Raw genomic sequence first — 15,940 nt, 5'->3', positions numbered from 1 at the left:
TTTCATTTTTTTTCTTGTTGATTCACAAAAAAGTTTTGCATTGATTGTTGGAGTAGTAAAGGTAGATAAAAAAAAAAACATTTCTTTATATTTTTTCAATGACAAATTTTAGAAACAAATAGGATATACATATTAATTGAGCATTTCTTTTTGTTTTAATATATGCCAAATCCTTTTTTATGGGTCTAATATTTTAACATTTTTTGACGGATGAAATGATTAAAAATAGAGTCTAGTATGAAATTTTATGTTTAATAGATAAATCGGTCCATTGCTTGAGATAAAATCGACGAAGATGTTAAATAATAAATAAACATTTTGCATTTTATAAGTTTGTTGCTCTCATTAGGAATGGAATATAATTTCCATTTTAAAATAATTTTAAAATCGTATAAAATTTTAACACCCGCATAATTACGTAAACACCACCAGAGGTCCACAACGTGGCAAAACCGGTCCCACGTTGTTTCCAGTATCGCCGCTTTACAGATTCCTCGGCATCCGCCTTCTCTTTGAAAATCTATTTTTCCATATTTGTCCTTCGAAAGTTGCAGATTCTAATAAATTTATAATCATATTTATTTATATCTAACAATCGAAATTTCAAACCTACATTAAATAAATAAAAATTCTCAAATCTCCTCATCGTCAAGTTTTTCAGTTTTCAAATTTCACTTCAGATTCGATCCAATTTAGGTTTTTTCAAATTCGGATTTTTGCCAAAATTATTATGCTGTTTCGAGATTGAATTCGAATCTAGCGGTTTGGTCGTCGTCTGAAATGATTAGGTTTTTTTTTTTTTTCTCTTTTGAAATTGCGAGTTACATTAAACTAAATCATAGGTACGGCTTCAAGAATCGAAATATTATTATTTTTATATTTAATATATGTCCGACGTGATGTATAAAAAATTTAATTTTTGTATGTATCTGTAAATATTATTCGTGGTTGATGTCGTTTGAAAGAACACGCTAGTTTTCGTCTTCTTTTGAGAAAAAATTAGCTAAAAATTAAACCTTGGTACTTATTTATATCGTAGTTTTATTTTGATGTTCATTTGTGACGTTAATTTTTTTTTTTTTTTTTATTTTAGAAGGTCAACGTATTATTGAAGAAGCTAGGTGGTGCTGCTGCTGGTGGTGAACATTGAGGCTTACATTGTGTATTATAAAGTGGAGTTATAGCGATGTTGTGTCTCAATCGAAATAGTTTTAATATCATAAGCAGTTTCTTTCATTTGGCGGAGTGGCATCCACTTGAATAGCAAAGCTGATTTGGGCATAAAAGCCCTCTCTTTTGATCAGGTTTGATTTCATTTTCCTTTTGATCTTTTCTAAGTATGTGGGTCATTTTGATTATGAGGTATGTAATCTATTTGTTCGTTCTTAATACGAAGAAAGTTGAAGCACCCAAACACCCAGTTTGAGGATTGGTCAATCGAATAACAATCTTCATATTCTTTTATGTTTTTAGTTTTTTTATTTTTGGGTGGGATTTGGGATTGGTTTCAATAATATAGTGTGTCTTATGTGTATTGTGGATCATCACACTTGAGAAATTGAGTGTTAGCTGGACTGGTTCCGACCCTTTTTTGTTTTCTTGCTTATGTGTCCTAAAGGGTGAAAATAATATAAATTCCATGACACTCACATGAGTATTGTTTGACATTGATTGAGTGATATCAGTTCTGTGAAGCAGGTAAATTGTTTCTTAATTGAGTTTAAGTGGCTATTTCTGTTTATGGCAGGTTATTAACTTGATTTGTTGTTGAGATAAGGGTTTTTCCACTTTGCAGGTTTTGGGATCATTTTTCTTTTTTCACTCGCTGAGAGTTTTAATAACTGCTTTGAGGTTTTCAAGGTTTTTCATGTTTAGGAAGACTTGTTCTTGGATAAGAGATATGGGCTGTTGTAGTTGTTTCGGTTTCACCAGAAGAAAACCCAAACAAGCGTTGAGGCCCATAACTGGGTTGAATTATCGGATTTCCCGCGACTTTTTGTTAGGAGATGATATAGATGATGATGATGATGATAATTCATACAACGGCGAGGCTACTAATACAGCAGATGGAGATGGTGGTGAGATGCAGAACCATGCCAAACGATCTGAAGAGATTTTTAGGGAAAGAGAACTGAATGGACTGATTTGCAGGCAATTTCCAGTTAAGGAATCTAATAAACTCATTCGATCAGAGGTGAGAATGATGATAAGATGAATATGAGACTTTTGTAACTCATCAGCTTTCAAGCTAAGTCATTTTTTTGCTATTCATTAATTAAATTGGAAATGCAATAAGCTGATGTCCACGCTTGTGGCATGCTGCTGTTACGTCTTTTAGCTGTCCTTTATTATACATTCTCACTAGACATTTGTATTTAGCGTGTGATAGCCAAACAACAGATATAAGCTGTTTACAGAGTGTTTCGTGTTATCTCATTAACTGTTGCTTAATTGATGATTTTTCCTTACTGCATGAAATTGAAGTGTACAGATGAATTTACTGAATAAGGTCATATGTGCCACATACATGTCTAGGTACTTGTATGCAATTATTTAGTCTTACATGTATGATTTTCCATATTGGGTATTCTCTGTTGTAGTATAACTGTAAGGTGTTGTATATGACGGACATTGCATTTTCCAGGATGAAAATGGGACTAAGATGATCAATGAGTATGTACATGTACGTAAGATTGGTGCCGGTAGCTATGGGAAAGTGGTAAGCTTCATTTTGTAAGACAATGTCCTATTGGTTGTTTGAGGAATTGATTCTTTTATTTGAGCCTTTTTATTTGCTTCTACGACAGGTCCTTTATCGAAGCTCCTTAGATGGAAAGCATTATGCAATTAAGGTATTATTTTTCTGTCTTGATGCAGACACATTCATGTTTTGGGTAAAGTCATTGGTAACAGCTAAGGAGTCACTTTGACGTAAATATGTTAGGTCAGGAATTAAATGTCATATCAGTATGGTGGGTTACAGGCTTGAAAAGTCCTCCTCCAAGAGGGGAAAAAAATGTCCTTAAAACTCCTGCTTACATGTGTTATTAATTTGATCTACAGGCTTTTCATAAGTCTCATTTGTCAAAGCTGCGAGTTGCTCCTTCAGAGACGGCTATGACTGATGTTCGTCGTGAGGTATCTGCTCATTCTCTTCTATTTTCAGATTCTGCTGACTAGTTCTTTTGAAACTCACTGCACAATTATGATTTGGACTATTTATATTTGCTATTTGAGGAAATGCTCTAGCTTGTTTCTGATCACAAGTATTATACTTTGGTTTATTACTGCAACCACTCTAGAGAAAGGCTTCTTTGTGCACATTATGGAGGGTTCATACCTTCATGTTATTCTTTATTTTTTGTTGCCTATGTTTGATTTTCTTATGATATATGGTTCTGAAAGTCACAGTGTCTGGTTGTGGATGCTCTTATTTTCCTTTATTTAGTTCAAAAATGACAGTTTGACAGGCTAATACTTGGCTAATTGTATTACAAGTGCTTAATTTGTGCTAGTTGCTATAGTTTGTTACTCCTTTGCATCTTTATGGTAGATGTAATGTCAGATGCCTTTCCCTTGCAGGTTCTAATCATGAAAATGTTGCAACATCCAAATATAGTTAATCTGATTGAGGTGATTGATGACCCAAACTCAGATCACTTCTACATGGGTATTTATTTCCTTTTTCTTTCTCTTCTCCCTATTGAAGTCATTATATAGGTAATTCTATTATGTGCTTGACTGGAACTTTTTCAAATTTTCTTCCCTCCAGTTCTTGAATATGTGGAAGGAAAATGGGACAATGATGGGTTTGGTCAACCAGGGGCCATTGGAGAGAGTATGGCTAGAAAGTATTTGCGGGACATAGTATCTGGGTTGATGTACCTGCATGGACATGTATGATTTCAAAAGCCTGCTATTGTGCTCCATTATATTATGAATGTGTGTGTGAAGTCTGATTATACATTTGTACATCGATATGGTAGAACCCATCCTGTCCATTTTAGGATGTTTTTATTGGACAGATATGTGATATTATGTAGAAGGAAAAAGGAATTTTCTGTCATTTAGCTGTTTATCACCTTGATGGTTCATGTATGCTCACAAGTATGGACTTACATATCACATATTCACATTTCATCAGACACTTACTTTAAGATATTAGATTTAAGAAGCAATAGATTTTCCTCTTAAGAAGAGAGCTTGAAAGGACATTATATAAGAAAAACTAATGTAATTAGTGGTTCATTAACTATCTTTTGTATCAACCTTGCTTGATATGGTGATGGCTGGCTTGTACTTCTGTGACCTATATGTATGGTATCTATATATTGGATGGCTGTCAGAATATTCAAGAAATTGCTTTATTTGACATATGTTCTTTGTCCAATACTATGCATTTTAATTTTTCTGGGAAGTGTTTAATGATTAGTATAGTTAACTAGTGATTCCAAGCTAATTGCAGTTCATTTGATACCAATAGAGCTATAATCTGACCTTGCCTGAGCTTATTCTGATTATCACCACACCTCTGGATAGGCATTGTGGTAGAGGTTTTCTAAGTAGAAAAAAGACCAGAGATGGTTTAGAAACCAGTTGCCACCTTACGTGCTGTGCGATTCTTGTCACAAGAGAGATATGTTTTAGTCAAGTTTTCCGGGGCCTTCGCTTTTTGGTATATAATGACTGAAGTGGTGGCTGCATGTTTTTCAATCACCGATCACGTTTTCTTATCCTAAACTTAAACCACCTTGTCATCTTAATGAAATGGAATATCATTCTTGACATAGCTAGATGATGCAGAATCCCGTGAAGTTAGATTATTCTGTGCTTATTTTTGATAGGGGTCGGGAATGCTTAATGCGTGATATCTTGTTTGTATTTAAACAAGTTTATTTATGTCTGTGCTGAGTAGTAGATGCCTACCCTTCTGGTAGATTTTCCAACCCCAGCATCTTTTAGCGTTTTGCATCTTTGCATGCACATGCTTCTGTAACAGAAATAACTGTGATCTTAGGTAGCATTCATGTCCATTTTCTTTTATATGCAGACTTCCTCCTTTCTTGCTATCGATAGTGAAGCGGGTTTTGTGATTAATTCCTTGTCTTTCCTTTGTAAGAACAGAATGTAGTGCATGGAGACATAAAACCCGATAATCTGTTAGTTGCGCCGAGTGGTACAGTGAAGATTGGAGATTTTAGTGTCAGCCAAGTTTTTGAGGTGATGAATCCATCTTTACCCTTGATCCCCTAACTATGATTAATTGCTTCAATAGTAATTTGAGGGTTAAAAAAAAAAAAAAATTGAATGACAAGCTTTGGGAGTGAGGAATGATCTTATTGCCTTACCCAAAGATATATATTTTGCTTGTGGAATCTTATCATATTAAAACATGCAATTTTGGTTTGCAGGATGATAATGATGTTCTTCGTAGGTCTCCTGGAACTCCAGTTTTCACTGCTCCTGAGTGCTGTCTAGGTTAGGATTCCGTCCCTAAAGGATTTGACTATGCTGCAATAGAAATCAATAATAAACAACATACAGGATATATAATATTATAACTTTGTGTGAATTTCCTTTATGATCAACAGGTCTAACATACGGTGGCAAAGCTGCTGACACATGGGCGGTGGGAGTTACTTTGTACTACATGATAATAGGACAATATCCATTTCTCGGTGAAACACTGCAGGATACATATGACAAGGTGGTCAAAATGCTTTTTGAATATTTTATTTTTCATTTCCTTCTGCGATTCAACTGCTTGTTTACTACTCTTTCAGTTCATCATTTCAAAGCATTTCAAAGAGATCTAAATTATGATCTCCGTTCCCTCTTCTACAGATCGTTAACAACTCTTTAGTATTCCCGGATGCTATGAACCCAGAGCTAAGGAATTTACTAGAAGGACTTCTTTGCAAAGGCCAGTGAAAATCCATTGTTAACTAACGTCATTCAGAATTAATTAACTGCCCATCTATTCTTATCATTCATTTTTTACGCTGCTTTGTTTTTAGTTTTTACTCTTTGGATTCTCTACTGAAGAAAGAAATCACAAAATTTGTCATTTGCAGACCCAACTCGGAGGTTGACTTTAAACGATGTAGCCAAGCACACGTGGGTTCTTGGAGACAATGGGCCAATCCCTCAGTATTTATGTTGGTGCAAGCGTGACAGATTGCGCAGGGATAATACCACACAGGATTCTAACTAACTAGATTGTTTTCTTAGTTTGAATTTCTCTGTGTACAGTGTAAAATCTAGGGTTTTTTTAAATTATTATTTTTAAAGTTATCATGTGAGTGGCAAGCAAGGGAGAGATGGTGGCTAAGACAGTATTATGCGAAATTTTCCAGAATACAAGAGGTGTGATGTACCAGCATGCGCAAAAGGTAGAGCGATATTAGCTTGTAAATTCTGCATTCAGACTGAAGAATTTTTCGGATTATTTGTTATAATGGTATTCCTACTGACGATAAATTCTGAGTTTGAGCTTTTGAATGAGGAACACAATCGTGCTCTCTTTGTATGTCAACTGCCTGTTGCTTTTTTCAATATTTATGAAACTTCTGTTATGATAAAGGCTTGGTAGTTGTGACCTCGCTGACTCGTGGGCGCTCCTAAGAAGTGTTTGTAGGTGCCTAAAAGCGCCTGTGTATTGTTCGAACTTGGAATGCTTCCATTTGGAAACTAAAGTTTTCCAGAAGGGCCTTTGAAAAGTAAGTGGCAGAAGATAAAACGGCAGATGGCGGGGCCAGGGGCGGCGTCGAATCGGTCCTCTCCAAGTGTCATCACCTTGACTTAGGTGAGTTCACCCATGCATGGGACAATGAACAGAGAGAACCCACTTCTCAAATCATCACTTTACCTCACCATACCAAAAAGAAAGTACATAACAATTCCCACAGCCATCATCATCCCCTATAAATGTAGTGCTTTGTTGAGGAGCTTTCAATGGTGGGGGCCTGCTTCATTGAAACTTTTTCCCAATAATGGCCTTACTTAAAGATTTAGTAAAGCAACTCAAAAAAGGTTGCTGATAAAATAAAACCATCATTCTGTTATGTCAAGAAAGACATTCTCTAGGGGACTCCACTCATCCAATCCAATTCAAGCAAAACAACTTCAACTTGTTGGTGAATTTTGTGATTCTGAGTGGATGTGGTTGTGGATGTTGAGGTTCTTGGTTGCATTTAACGTCTTCTCAGTCTCCTGAGTTAAAACATCTGTAGTAAGTAGTGTTTCTGACAATTTCCAACTTGTTAGGACTCCCAAATTTGAAACAATTATTATGCTTCCGTTTAATTTTTTAAACGCGTGGTAATTAATTAAGTACAGTACAAAACAGAAGAATCCGTAAAAGCTATAGGCTGGCAGGCGATTACTGTGACTGTGTTGCAATATTGGGGCGCCCATACAGCTTCTGTCAGAAACAAATTAACCCCCACTTGGATTTTCTGACAGTGCTGCACAGAATGTGAGACTTATCCAGCCACGCCGGTCTGGTTTCACCCCAAAAGTAGAAGGTATCATCTTAGTTTTTTAATCAGATTTAATTTCTGTCCCAACATTCCAAAATATGCCGCTAATGTGAATGTCCCATTAACATGTATTAAATCACTTTATCTAAATGGGATCACATGGATTTTTTCAGTTTTAAGAGATTCACGTTGCAAGATTATTTGGAGTGTATTTTTGAACTCGGCTTCAAATGGGTCACTTTAAGCCATGTCTTATTAGGCTTGAAAATTATTATCTTGAGCAGGTGCTAACTCAGTATAGTTTACTTTATGTTCTTGTATATGAATTGAAATGTCGACACTCTTGTTGACTATTATGATTACATTTAGGTAAATGACAGTGAGATCAAGTTAACTTTGGGAGATCATAAAGTCAAAAGAAATTATCTTGAAATGGACTAATCCAGAACATTAGGCAAGGTACAAAGCATGGGAGCTTGACAAATGGCACAATAAGAGCTGTTAATTCTTCACATGGCTCCACATACAAAAAAGATGAAAAGTATTAGATTCTCTTTGCAAGTTTTTCAACTACAATATTATTCAATTCGTTTGTTAATACATCCTTTAACGCATAAAAAGAATAGAACATTGTTTAGTGCTCTTCATAAAGGCATAGCTAATTTGATTTTTCGAATAACCCCTTTTTCATTTGAAAGGGATGGGTTAAATTTACACATCTCGTCAACACGTGGATGTAATTAACATCTAATCAATAAGAGCTTAGGAATAAATAAATACATTTCGAAATGGAGTGTTTCTAATAAGATATTGGCAAGAAAAAAAAGATTGGTGCCAATACTTATTAAATTATCAATGGGTTTTTTTTTTCGATAGATCATGTGCCACTATTTGAAGCTTTAGTATATTAGTGATGATTAAAGTATTAATCTTCTTGATGAGTACCAAAAAGACTTTCATCTTATCAAGTTATTTAAAGGAGGAAGATGTCATGATTATTTTATTTCAATTTTTTTAAAATAATTTTTTGATGTTTTAAAAAATAGTATGAGATATTTTTTATAACCCATCCACATCAAAGTTTTCACATAAAAAATTATTTTTAGCCGCGGTGACATCTGCAAAGAGAATATTACAAAATCTGAAAGGGGATAACTGATAAAAGTATAAATTATTAGGATAAAAAAAGGTAATCTCTGTTACCTATAAAGTATAATTTAGAACTAATGTTGCTTTAATTTATAAATAAATAAAAATATACATTTTTTTATTATAATGGACTAATGCCCATGATTACAACTCATATGATATGAGATTATTTATTTATATATTTACAATCAGACAATTACTAAGATAAAAGCTTAGATTTTGACACCCTATTATTAAGAGGGAGAAGACTATCTTCACACAATTATTTTCATAATTAAAAAAAAATTCAGCCCCTACAATACTTTTGTGGGCACTACCCAAGCAGCTTAACCACTCGAGCTTTATATACACAATTTTTGAATTATCAAAATGATAGGTTTATCTAATTAGGGAAATTAATCACAATTCAAGTAACTGCCCACTATAATATATTTCTCAGCAAATAATTATCAGCCTACCATGAGACTGTGGGAGGTCTAATTTTGAACAAGAATTAACAGCTCAAATACTTATTAATGGCTCACCGTTGTGTAATTTCCTGGGAAAAAAAAAATGCTTTTCTTGTTTAATTACCAGAGTGTACTTGTAAAACAAACAAAAGTACATTCGTACCAAACGTAACGATAACAAGACAGTGAAAAGAGTCAAAGTCGCAGGGTAATTTTGGATTTTCATCTTCTTCTGTTGCAGACGACAGAGCAGCCGTCTGAGAACTGTACGAACTGTAGATTCATACAACCGGTGAAGTAAAAAAGTTTTTTTTTTTTAAAAAAAAAAAAATTTGCAGGAGAAACTGGCTTTCTGTTTTTTGTTTTTTCAACTTTTTACTTTTTTAAGACCATAAAACGCCGCCACTTTGACTCTTTCGTATTATCAGTTGTTGGCTCTGTAAAAATTCGGTCAACTCCGTGATTTGACCAATTCTCAAAAAAGTGAAATTTACAGAATGACCCCCCCGAAATGTTGTGTGAATTCATTCTTTTTTTTTTTTTTCTTATACAAGTCGGTTTCAGGACAAGAAGGTCGATACAAATATGATGTTATGTTAAATTAAAAAAAATAATAATAATTCTTACAAGGCATTGGTTTTGTAAGATTGCTTGTTTGTTAGTATCTAATGAGATTCTTTATTTATTTATTTTTCCTTCTTGGAATCAGTGACTAAACACTATATTAAAAAAAGAAAAAATTGGATGTACAGGGCTTCATTCTAACTCTTGAAGTGATGAAGGTAAAACGCTTGAATTTGACAATATGATTTTATTATAGTTTATTATCCCGTAATTTCAGCCTTCGATCAAATTTAATAATTAAAAGAACATATATTGGGTACTTAAAAAATTGAGTCAACAAACAAAATTAATTCAAAAGTGATGGGTGGTGGTGTATTGATTGGCATGAACTAGCTAACAAAGTTTGTAACGTCCAAAATGATAAACAAGAAGGAAAAAAAAAAAGTTGAATAATATCACAAGTTTCGTGTTTTGTGATGAGATAAAGTTCTGGTCCTCATTGGTCAACCCTTTGCTGTGGCATGCCAACCTTAGTCAATCTTTATCATTTTCTTTCTTCTTACGTTTCTTGCTAACTCATTTCACCTTCGGCCCTCCTAATTTCCTTTTATTATCTCATATCCTATCTTGGTTTTTACATTTTTCTTGGGCAATCTAGTGTATGCACAATCTTCGTTTGAATCTTCATTACTTGTGTTTGATATAGTTTAATAGTCATTGATCTCTATTATATTATGCTTTATGGTGTTAAGATACCAAATAAATATCTCGAGAAAGTATCGAATTGATATCCTATTAATTTACATATGATTTTGATAATGTATTGTCTGTGAATTTGATATTGGTGACTATCTTAATATGAGAAGAGGTTACTCATATAAATTATAAATGAAAATAAAAGATCTTTTAAGAGCACAAGTGCATTTTTATTTACTTTTAAAAATTATATAAATATAGTCTTAAATGTAATTCAAGTTGTTTAATGATAATTGACTTTTCAATTGGCAATGTTGACCAAATTAAGTATTTGATATACATAATGACTATCATAAGCAAATATCAATTAATACACGGAAACTCCACGTAGTGTTTGAAAGATGAAATTTAAAAAGTTTGAGATTGGTAATCTTCTTAATATGACTACTACTTATTATTTGCGATGCACTTGATAGAATTAACAAATAATTTTTTTTGTAATTGATTGGGATTACATACGTACATCGGTACATACATATATGCATCTCTATCTAGTGATAGTATATATATTTATAACCTCCACGTAGTCATAAAAACTATGATTTCAAATTGGACCAATTATAAATAAGAATAAGTTTTACTTTGTAATAAATGATAAGTTTCACATATCTCATCTTAAATAAGTAGCCTCTGCATAAAAATAATAATTTGTATACTGCATGCGCACGCGCACACACACTCACACACACACAAACATATTAAAGGATTAATATAGTATAAAATATTTTTCTAAAACTGTTTGACATAATAATTTATTCTTTAGAATTGTTATCACATATTTAAATTTGTTTGTACATAATAACTCGCTAGTATAGACACCTTCTAATTGAAATCAAAATATTTTTTAACTTCTCCAGCATGTTTAGAGTTTCACAAAATTGATATGCTCCATTAATTAACTATTAATATATTGACCTCTGTATTACTTATATTAAGAATAATTAAGTTAAAATAATAATTTTCAACTAAAGAAATAAATTGGGCAAAAAGATAAATTCTATAAAATACAGGCCTATAACTGCAAAACGACAACAAAATTTTCAGTTTTTATAAGCACATCTCTCTTCACCACTTTCACTTTTGCTCAGTTACCTTCAAAACAATCTCTTAACTGGCCGGACTCCGGCAGCATGTTCAACGGCAAGCAATTTCCGATGAAATCTCCGGTGACTCGATTCTCGAGTTCCGATAACTCCGTCGACGAATTCCGGTATGGTACCCCAAAATTTTCACTTTGTATTTTGCGGCTCCGAAAGTTTTGATTTTGTATAATTTGTCAAGTGGGATCCGAGTAACTACCGGATTCGGATCCGAACTAGTGCAATAGCCGCTGTTTTGGATACAAATCTACTTTTTTGGTCCCTAATCCGGATCCGACCGTAGTTTCAGAATTATTATTAAAATATTGATCTCTGAGCTATTGAAATATGATGTAATTTTGTTGTTTTAATTTATTGTCTGTAATTTTTTATTTTCCAGGTAATTCTGTTTGGAGTAAACGAGTGAGAAATTCTCCTGGAAAATTTCGGAAATTCGGCTGTATTGGGGGAATTTGGTTTGTCTTTTATTTGATTGCTCTGTTAAAAGTTGTATTTTTGGAATTTATAGAGAAATTGAAGTTAATTGATGGGTTTTTAGTTATGCCGCGAAAGTGGGATTTTTTGGGTGTAGATCGAGAGATGGGTATAAATGAGTCATGTGCTAAGTTTTATGGAAAGAATATATAGGCGGAGGTTCATTGTGTGCAAAGATCGGAATTTGTTTTCTGGTTATTGGGAGCGTCATTGAGAATTGTGGGTTGACACTTTCTTTTATCTTTTTAAATTTTAATCAAGATTGACTTTTTTTTTTTTATAGAAATTTTGCTTGATTTTGTTGGATTATAGGAAAAGAATTTTTTTTCTCCCTTTTAACATGATAAAGAAAGCGCGTTTGGATGATATTATGGAGGAAGTAGAAAAGGAAGAAGAAGAAGCAGCTAGTTTATCAGTAGTGAGTTGGAAAGCGGGAGTGAATGATGGTTGTTGTCGGATTGGACCAAGTGATTCACTTCTCCCTGGTCTTGTTGATGATGTTGCTTTGAACTGTCTTGCTTTTGCATGTACATCCGACTATGCATCATTGTTATTTATAAATAAGAGGTTTCATAAGTTAATCAAGAGTGGGTATTTGTATGGGTTAAGGAAGCAATTGGGTATTGTGGAGCATTGGGTCTACTTGGTTTGTGATCCACGGGGTTGGGAGGCATTCGATCCAATGAAAAAGAAGTGGATGGCTTTGCCTAAGATCCCTTGTGATGAGTGTTTCAACCATGCAGATAAAGAGTCCTTGGCTGTGGGTAGTGAATTGTTGGTTTTTGGGCGTGAATTGTTTGATTTTGCAATTTGGAAGTATAGCTTGGTTTTCCGTAGTTGGATGAAGTGTGAGGGAATGAACCACCCTCGTTGCTTGTTTGGCTCAGGTAGTCTTGGTTCTATTGCTGTTATTGCAGGTGGCAGTGATAAGAACGGGCATGTTTTAAAATCTGCTGAATTATATGACTCCACAACAGGCAGATGGGAAATGTTACCCAGCATGCATTCACCCCGTAGATTGTGTTCTGGCTTTTTCATGGATGGAAAATTCTATGTGATTGGTGGAATGTCAAGTCCCACTGTTTCATTGACCTGTGGGGAGGAGTTTGATCTTGAGACCAGGAAATGGAGGAAGATAGAAGGGATGTACCCAAATGTCAATAGGGCTGCACAGGCTCCTCCTCTCGTTGCAGTTGTGGATAATCAGTTATATGCAGTTGAGTATTTGACTAACATGGTCAAGAAGTATGACAAGTTGAAGAACACGTGGGATGTGTTGGGAAGGCTTCCAGTTAGAGCTGATCTCTCAAATGGCTGGGGTCTGGCCTTTAAAGCTTGTGGAAATGAACTTCTGGTTGTGGGTGGGCAAAGAGGCCCCGAAGGTGAAAATGTTGTGCTAAACTCGTGGTGTCCCAAGTCAGGGGTTAACAACGGAACCTTGGATTGGAAGGTACTTGCTGAGAAGCAGCATGTCGGAGTGTTCGTCTACAACTGTGCCGTCTTGGGTTGTTGATAGTTCTCTTGAGATTTGACCTAATGGATGGTTTGAGCATCTCCAATCTGACATGGCCCTTTAAGGTGCTTCCCTGCACATTTGTCCAATTGACTAAAATTAATTGTTGATGATGAGCTAGAGTTTCGCAATCTGTGAATTTGATTACATTTCTTTTAACTTGTCTGTATTTCGAAGTGTTTTTCACTTCCCGATTCTGCAATTTATTATCTGCTTTCACTTCAATAGTACTCAGTTCCTTCATAATGTATCTTTATGTTTTCAGATTCCTTCTCTGATCCCTTAGTCGACTTATTTCCTATCAATAAATTCAAAAGCTTCATTATTTCAAGAGACTGTAGAATTAGTCCAGCATTAATGTGCTCGAAAATTTGTCCTTTTAGGGCGTGCTTTACGGAGCCGAGTGTTGTGCTTTTTGAGCTTGACAATGTCGAACGCAAGTAATTGCATTTGTCAGCTTATTTTTTATGAACCTTACACATAGCGGCAGGCAATTAATGCAATTAAATTCCATCCAATCGGGGTTAGCTTGCTGTAGAAGAAAAAATAATGCTTCTCATTGTTGGTAGGTCCAAACTCCGAACAAATAATTTGAAGAGTAATAATAAATCATATTGAAACGAGTCCTCGCGTACTTGATATTTTGGAGTCAAGATTTTGCGGGGGCCTACTAAATTATGTTAACATTTGAGCGAGAAAAAGAAAAAAAAAAAATCTTACCGGCGCATTTCGCTGTCCAGCGGTTTTGTTAAAGCATCAGTCAATTATGAACAGTCAGTTTCTTCGTACTAATCATTGTTGCATTTGAATCATAAAAAGCTATATTTATAGTTTGTTTTTTATTTAAGTATCGGAAATATTGCTAACAAGATACTTTTTTTGTTGACAACAGGGCCAAATTTATTTCTCAATATTGGAAAGAAAATATGATTGAAGCATTCTTGTTTTTCTATCAGCTTTGTTGAATGGTTAAGCATCATTCAATAATGAGGCAGCCAGTTTCTTGGCAACTAAAAAAAAAAAAACAGTGAATTTGGTTCTTAAAATATAAAAAAAAAAAAAACTGTGAATTTCGTGGTGGAGATGTTCATTGTTGTGATATACCCAATATTTATGAATTCTCCTAATATTTGAAAATATTTTCCTTGCTGATTTTAGAAGTATATAATAAATTATCAAAATATTTTCCTTACCCAATATTATTATTAACTATGCTCACATGAGTGGTAAAAAATATTGAATAACTATTAGACTACTAAATAATAATATATAATAAATATAAATTTTAATTAAACAAGTGAAAAATCATATCACTATAACTTTCAAGATATAGTAGTTAGTGTTTATCAAATATTTTAGTACAATAGCTTAAAATATACAATTATCCAACCTCAATCTTAAACACACCCTTACTGATTAAATAAGCTAATTAATTTCTGATACCACATCTATGTTAAATCGATAATGCTGCCGCCGCCGAAGATGAATTGGAGAATTTTGTAGGTGGGATATAAACATAGTAATAAATCTGAGTGAGCACGTGCAGAATATTAAGACACATTCACGCACCTAACCAAACAACATTTAAAAAAAAAGACAAGTAACTTTGTGTGCCGTGGGGGCTGTGGATCAAAAGGTTTCTAAATACGTCCTTTCATTTACTAAGCTGGTCACTTCACTTAGCCACCGTTTTGCAGCGGCTGTCACACGTTTAATTGATAATGGCACAACTATATATGGCATGGGGGACCATTTGTGGGTGAAGTGAAACTGGTTACTGGGGTGAGATGGGCGTCGGCAATTTAATGGTACTTTGAATATATATATATAAAACAATAAATAAAGCAGAGCCAGCACACAGCAAAGAGTTTACAACATCTGATCCGAGTAGGGGATGGATGGAAACACTGTGGGTTGCATATATCATGATCACAATATCGCATGCACAGTGTTGTTTGGAACCCCGCGGGGGAAAAAGAAAAGAAAAGAAAGAAAATTACTGCATGATTACAAAGTTTGGGCTGCGTACGCATGACTTTTCAAGGCAACGACTTTTACGAGCAGTTTCCGGCAATATCGCAACTTTCACATTTTTTTGTCTTGCTTTGAAAAATTGGTCGCTCGGCATTCATTGCACTGCATGCCATGCAATGCATCATCGCATGTGAATTATTGAGATCTCATCTGGGTTCTTCTTATTCGCCACCAACTACATCATCATATCATCAATTATTAAGGGGCACGTTTGTTATTCGGTGACGATGTTAGAAAGATGACAAATGCCTTAACTCCCCCCCCCCTCTCGTATGTGTTTTTATTAGGAGTAGAGTTGGACCAATTACGTTTTCGCCTTTCTAATGTCTTTTTCCCAAATGCTAACATTTAGTACTGCGTGTGACGTTAAAAACACCTCTCTGTCTGTATTGATAATGCAGTCCATTTTCTTTTTTCAAT

The 15,940-nt window shown here is 34.3% G+C and overlaps 2 protein-coding genes across 5 annotated transcripts; both read left to right on the top strand.

The window, feature by feature from the left end:
• Window positions 1–515: 515 nt before the first annotated feature.
• Window positions 516–6,535, top strand: LOC102608074 (serine/threonine-protein kinase GRIK2). 4 transcript variants are annotated; one of them, XM_025102054.2, is made up of 13 exons: window positions 516–788; window positions 1,097–1,304; window positions 1,796–2,194; window positions 2,645–2,719; window positions 2,808–2,852; window positions 3,064–3,138; window positions 3,583–3,670; window positions 3,773–3,897; window positions 5,125–5,220; window positions 5,412–5,478; window positions 5,592–5,707; window positions 5,845–5,923; window positions 6,075–6,535. In XM_025102054.2, exons 3-13 carry the CDS (start codon window positions 1,868–1,870, stop codon window positions 6,212–6,214), a joined length of 1,233 nt encoding a protein of 410 aa, XP_024957822.1. In that variant the 5' UTR covers window positions 516–788; window positions 1,097–1,304; window positions 1,796–1,867; the 3' UTR covers window positions 6,215–6,535. The 4 variants fall into 4 exon arrangements, with proteins under 4 accessions (XP_024957822.1, XP_006488117.1, XP_015388889.1 ...); XM_006488054.4 differs by having other exon boundaries at window positions 1,094–1,304; XM_015533403.3 differs by having other exon boundaries at window positions 516–842.
• Window positions 6,536–11,441: 4,906 nt separating this feature from the next.
• Window positions 11,442–13,811, top strand: LOC102607587 (F-box/kelch-repeat protein At5g60570). Its single transcript, XM_006488051.4, has 2 exons — window positions 11,442–11,609; window positions 11,879–13,811. The coding sequence occupies exon 2, from the start codon at window positions 12,314–12,316 to the stop codon at window positions 13,484–13,486; it is 1,173 nt and encodes a 390-aa protein (XP_006488114.1). The 5' UTR covers window positions 11,442–11,609; window positions 11,879–12,313; the 3' UTR covers window positions 13,487–13,811.
• The last annotated feature ends 2,129 nt before the right edge of the window (window positions 13,812–15,940 follow it).

This window comes from Citrus sinensis, chromosome 8, assembly GCF_022201045.2.
Source record: "Citrus sinensis cultivar Valencia sweet orange chromosome 8, DVS_A1.0, whole genome shotgun sequence".
NCBI classification, from domain to species: Eukaryota; Viridiplantae; Streptophyta; class Magnoliopsida; order Sapindales; family Rutaceae; genus Citrus; species Citrus sinensis.
Note: the sequence above shows the minus strand (reverse complement) of the source record. Positions and strands in the feature narration are given on the sequence as shown.

What these genes read in the sequence shown, in the direction of transcription:
- LOC102608074 (XM_025102054.2), top strand. Translation starts at nt 1,868, where the DNA reads ATGTTTAGGAAGACTTGTTCTTGGATAAGAGATATGGGCTGTTGTAGT. An exon ending in ATAAACTCATTCGATCAGAG is followed by an intron (nt 2,195 to 2,644) that starts GTGAGAATGATG and finishes TGCATTTTCCAG; the next exon opens with GATGAAAATGGGACTAAGAT. An exon ending in CTCAGATCACTTCTACATGG is followed by an intron (nt 3,671 to 3,772) that starts GTATTTATTTCC and finishes TCTTCCCTCCAG; the next exon opens with TTCTTGAATATGTGGAAGGA.
- LOC102607587 (XM_006488051.4), top strand. Translation starts at nt 12,314, where the DNA reads ATGATAAAGAAAGCGCGTTTGGATGATATTATGGAGGAAGTAGAAAAG.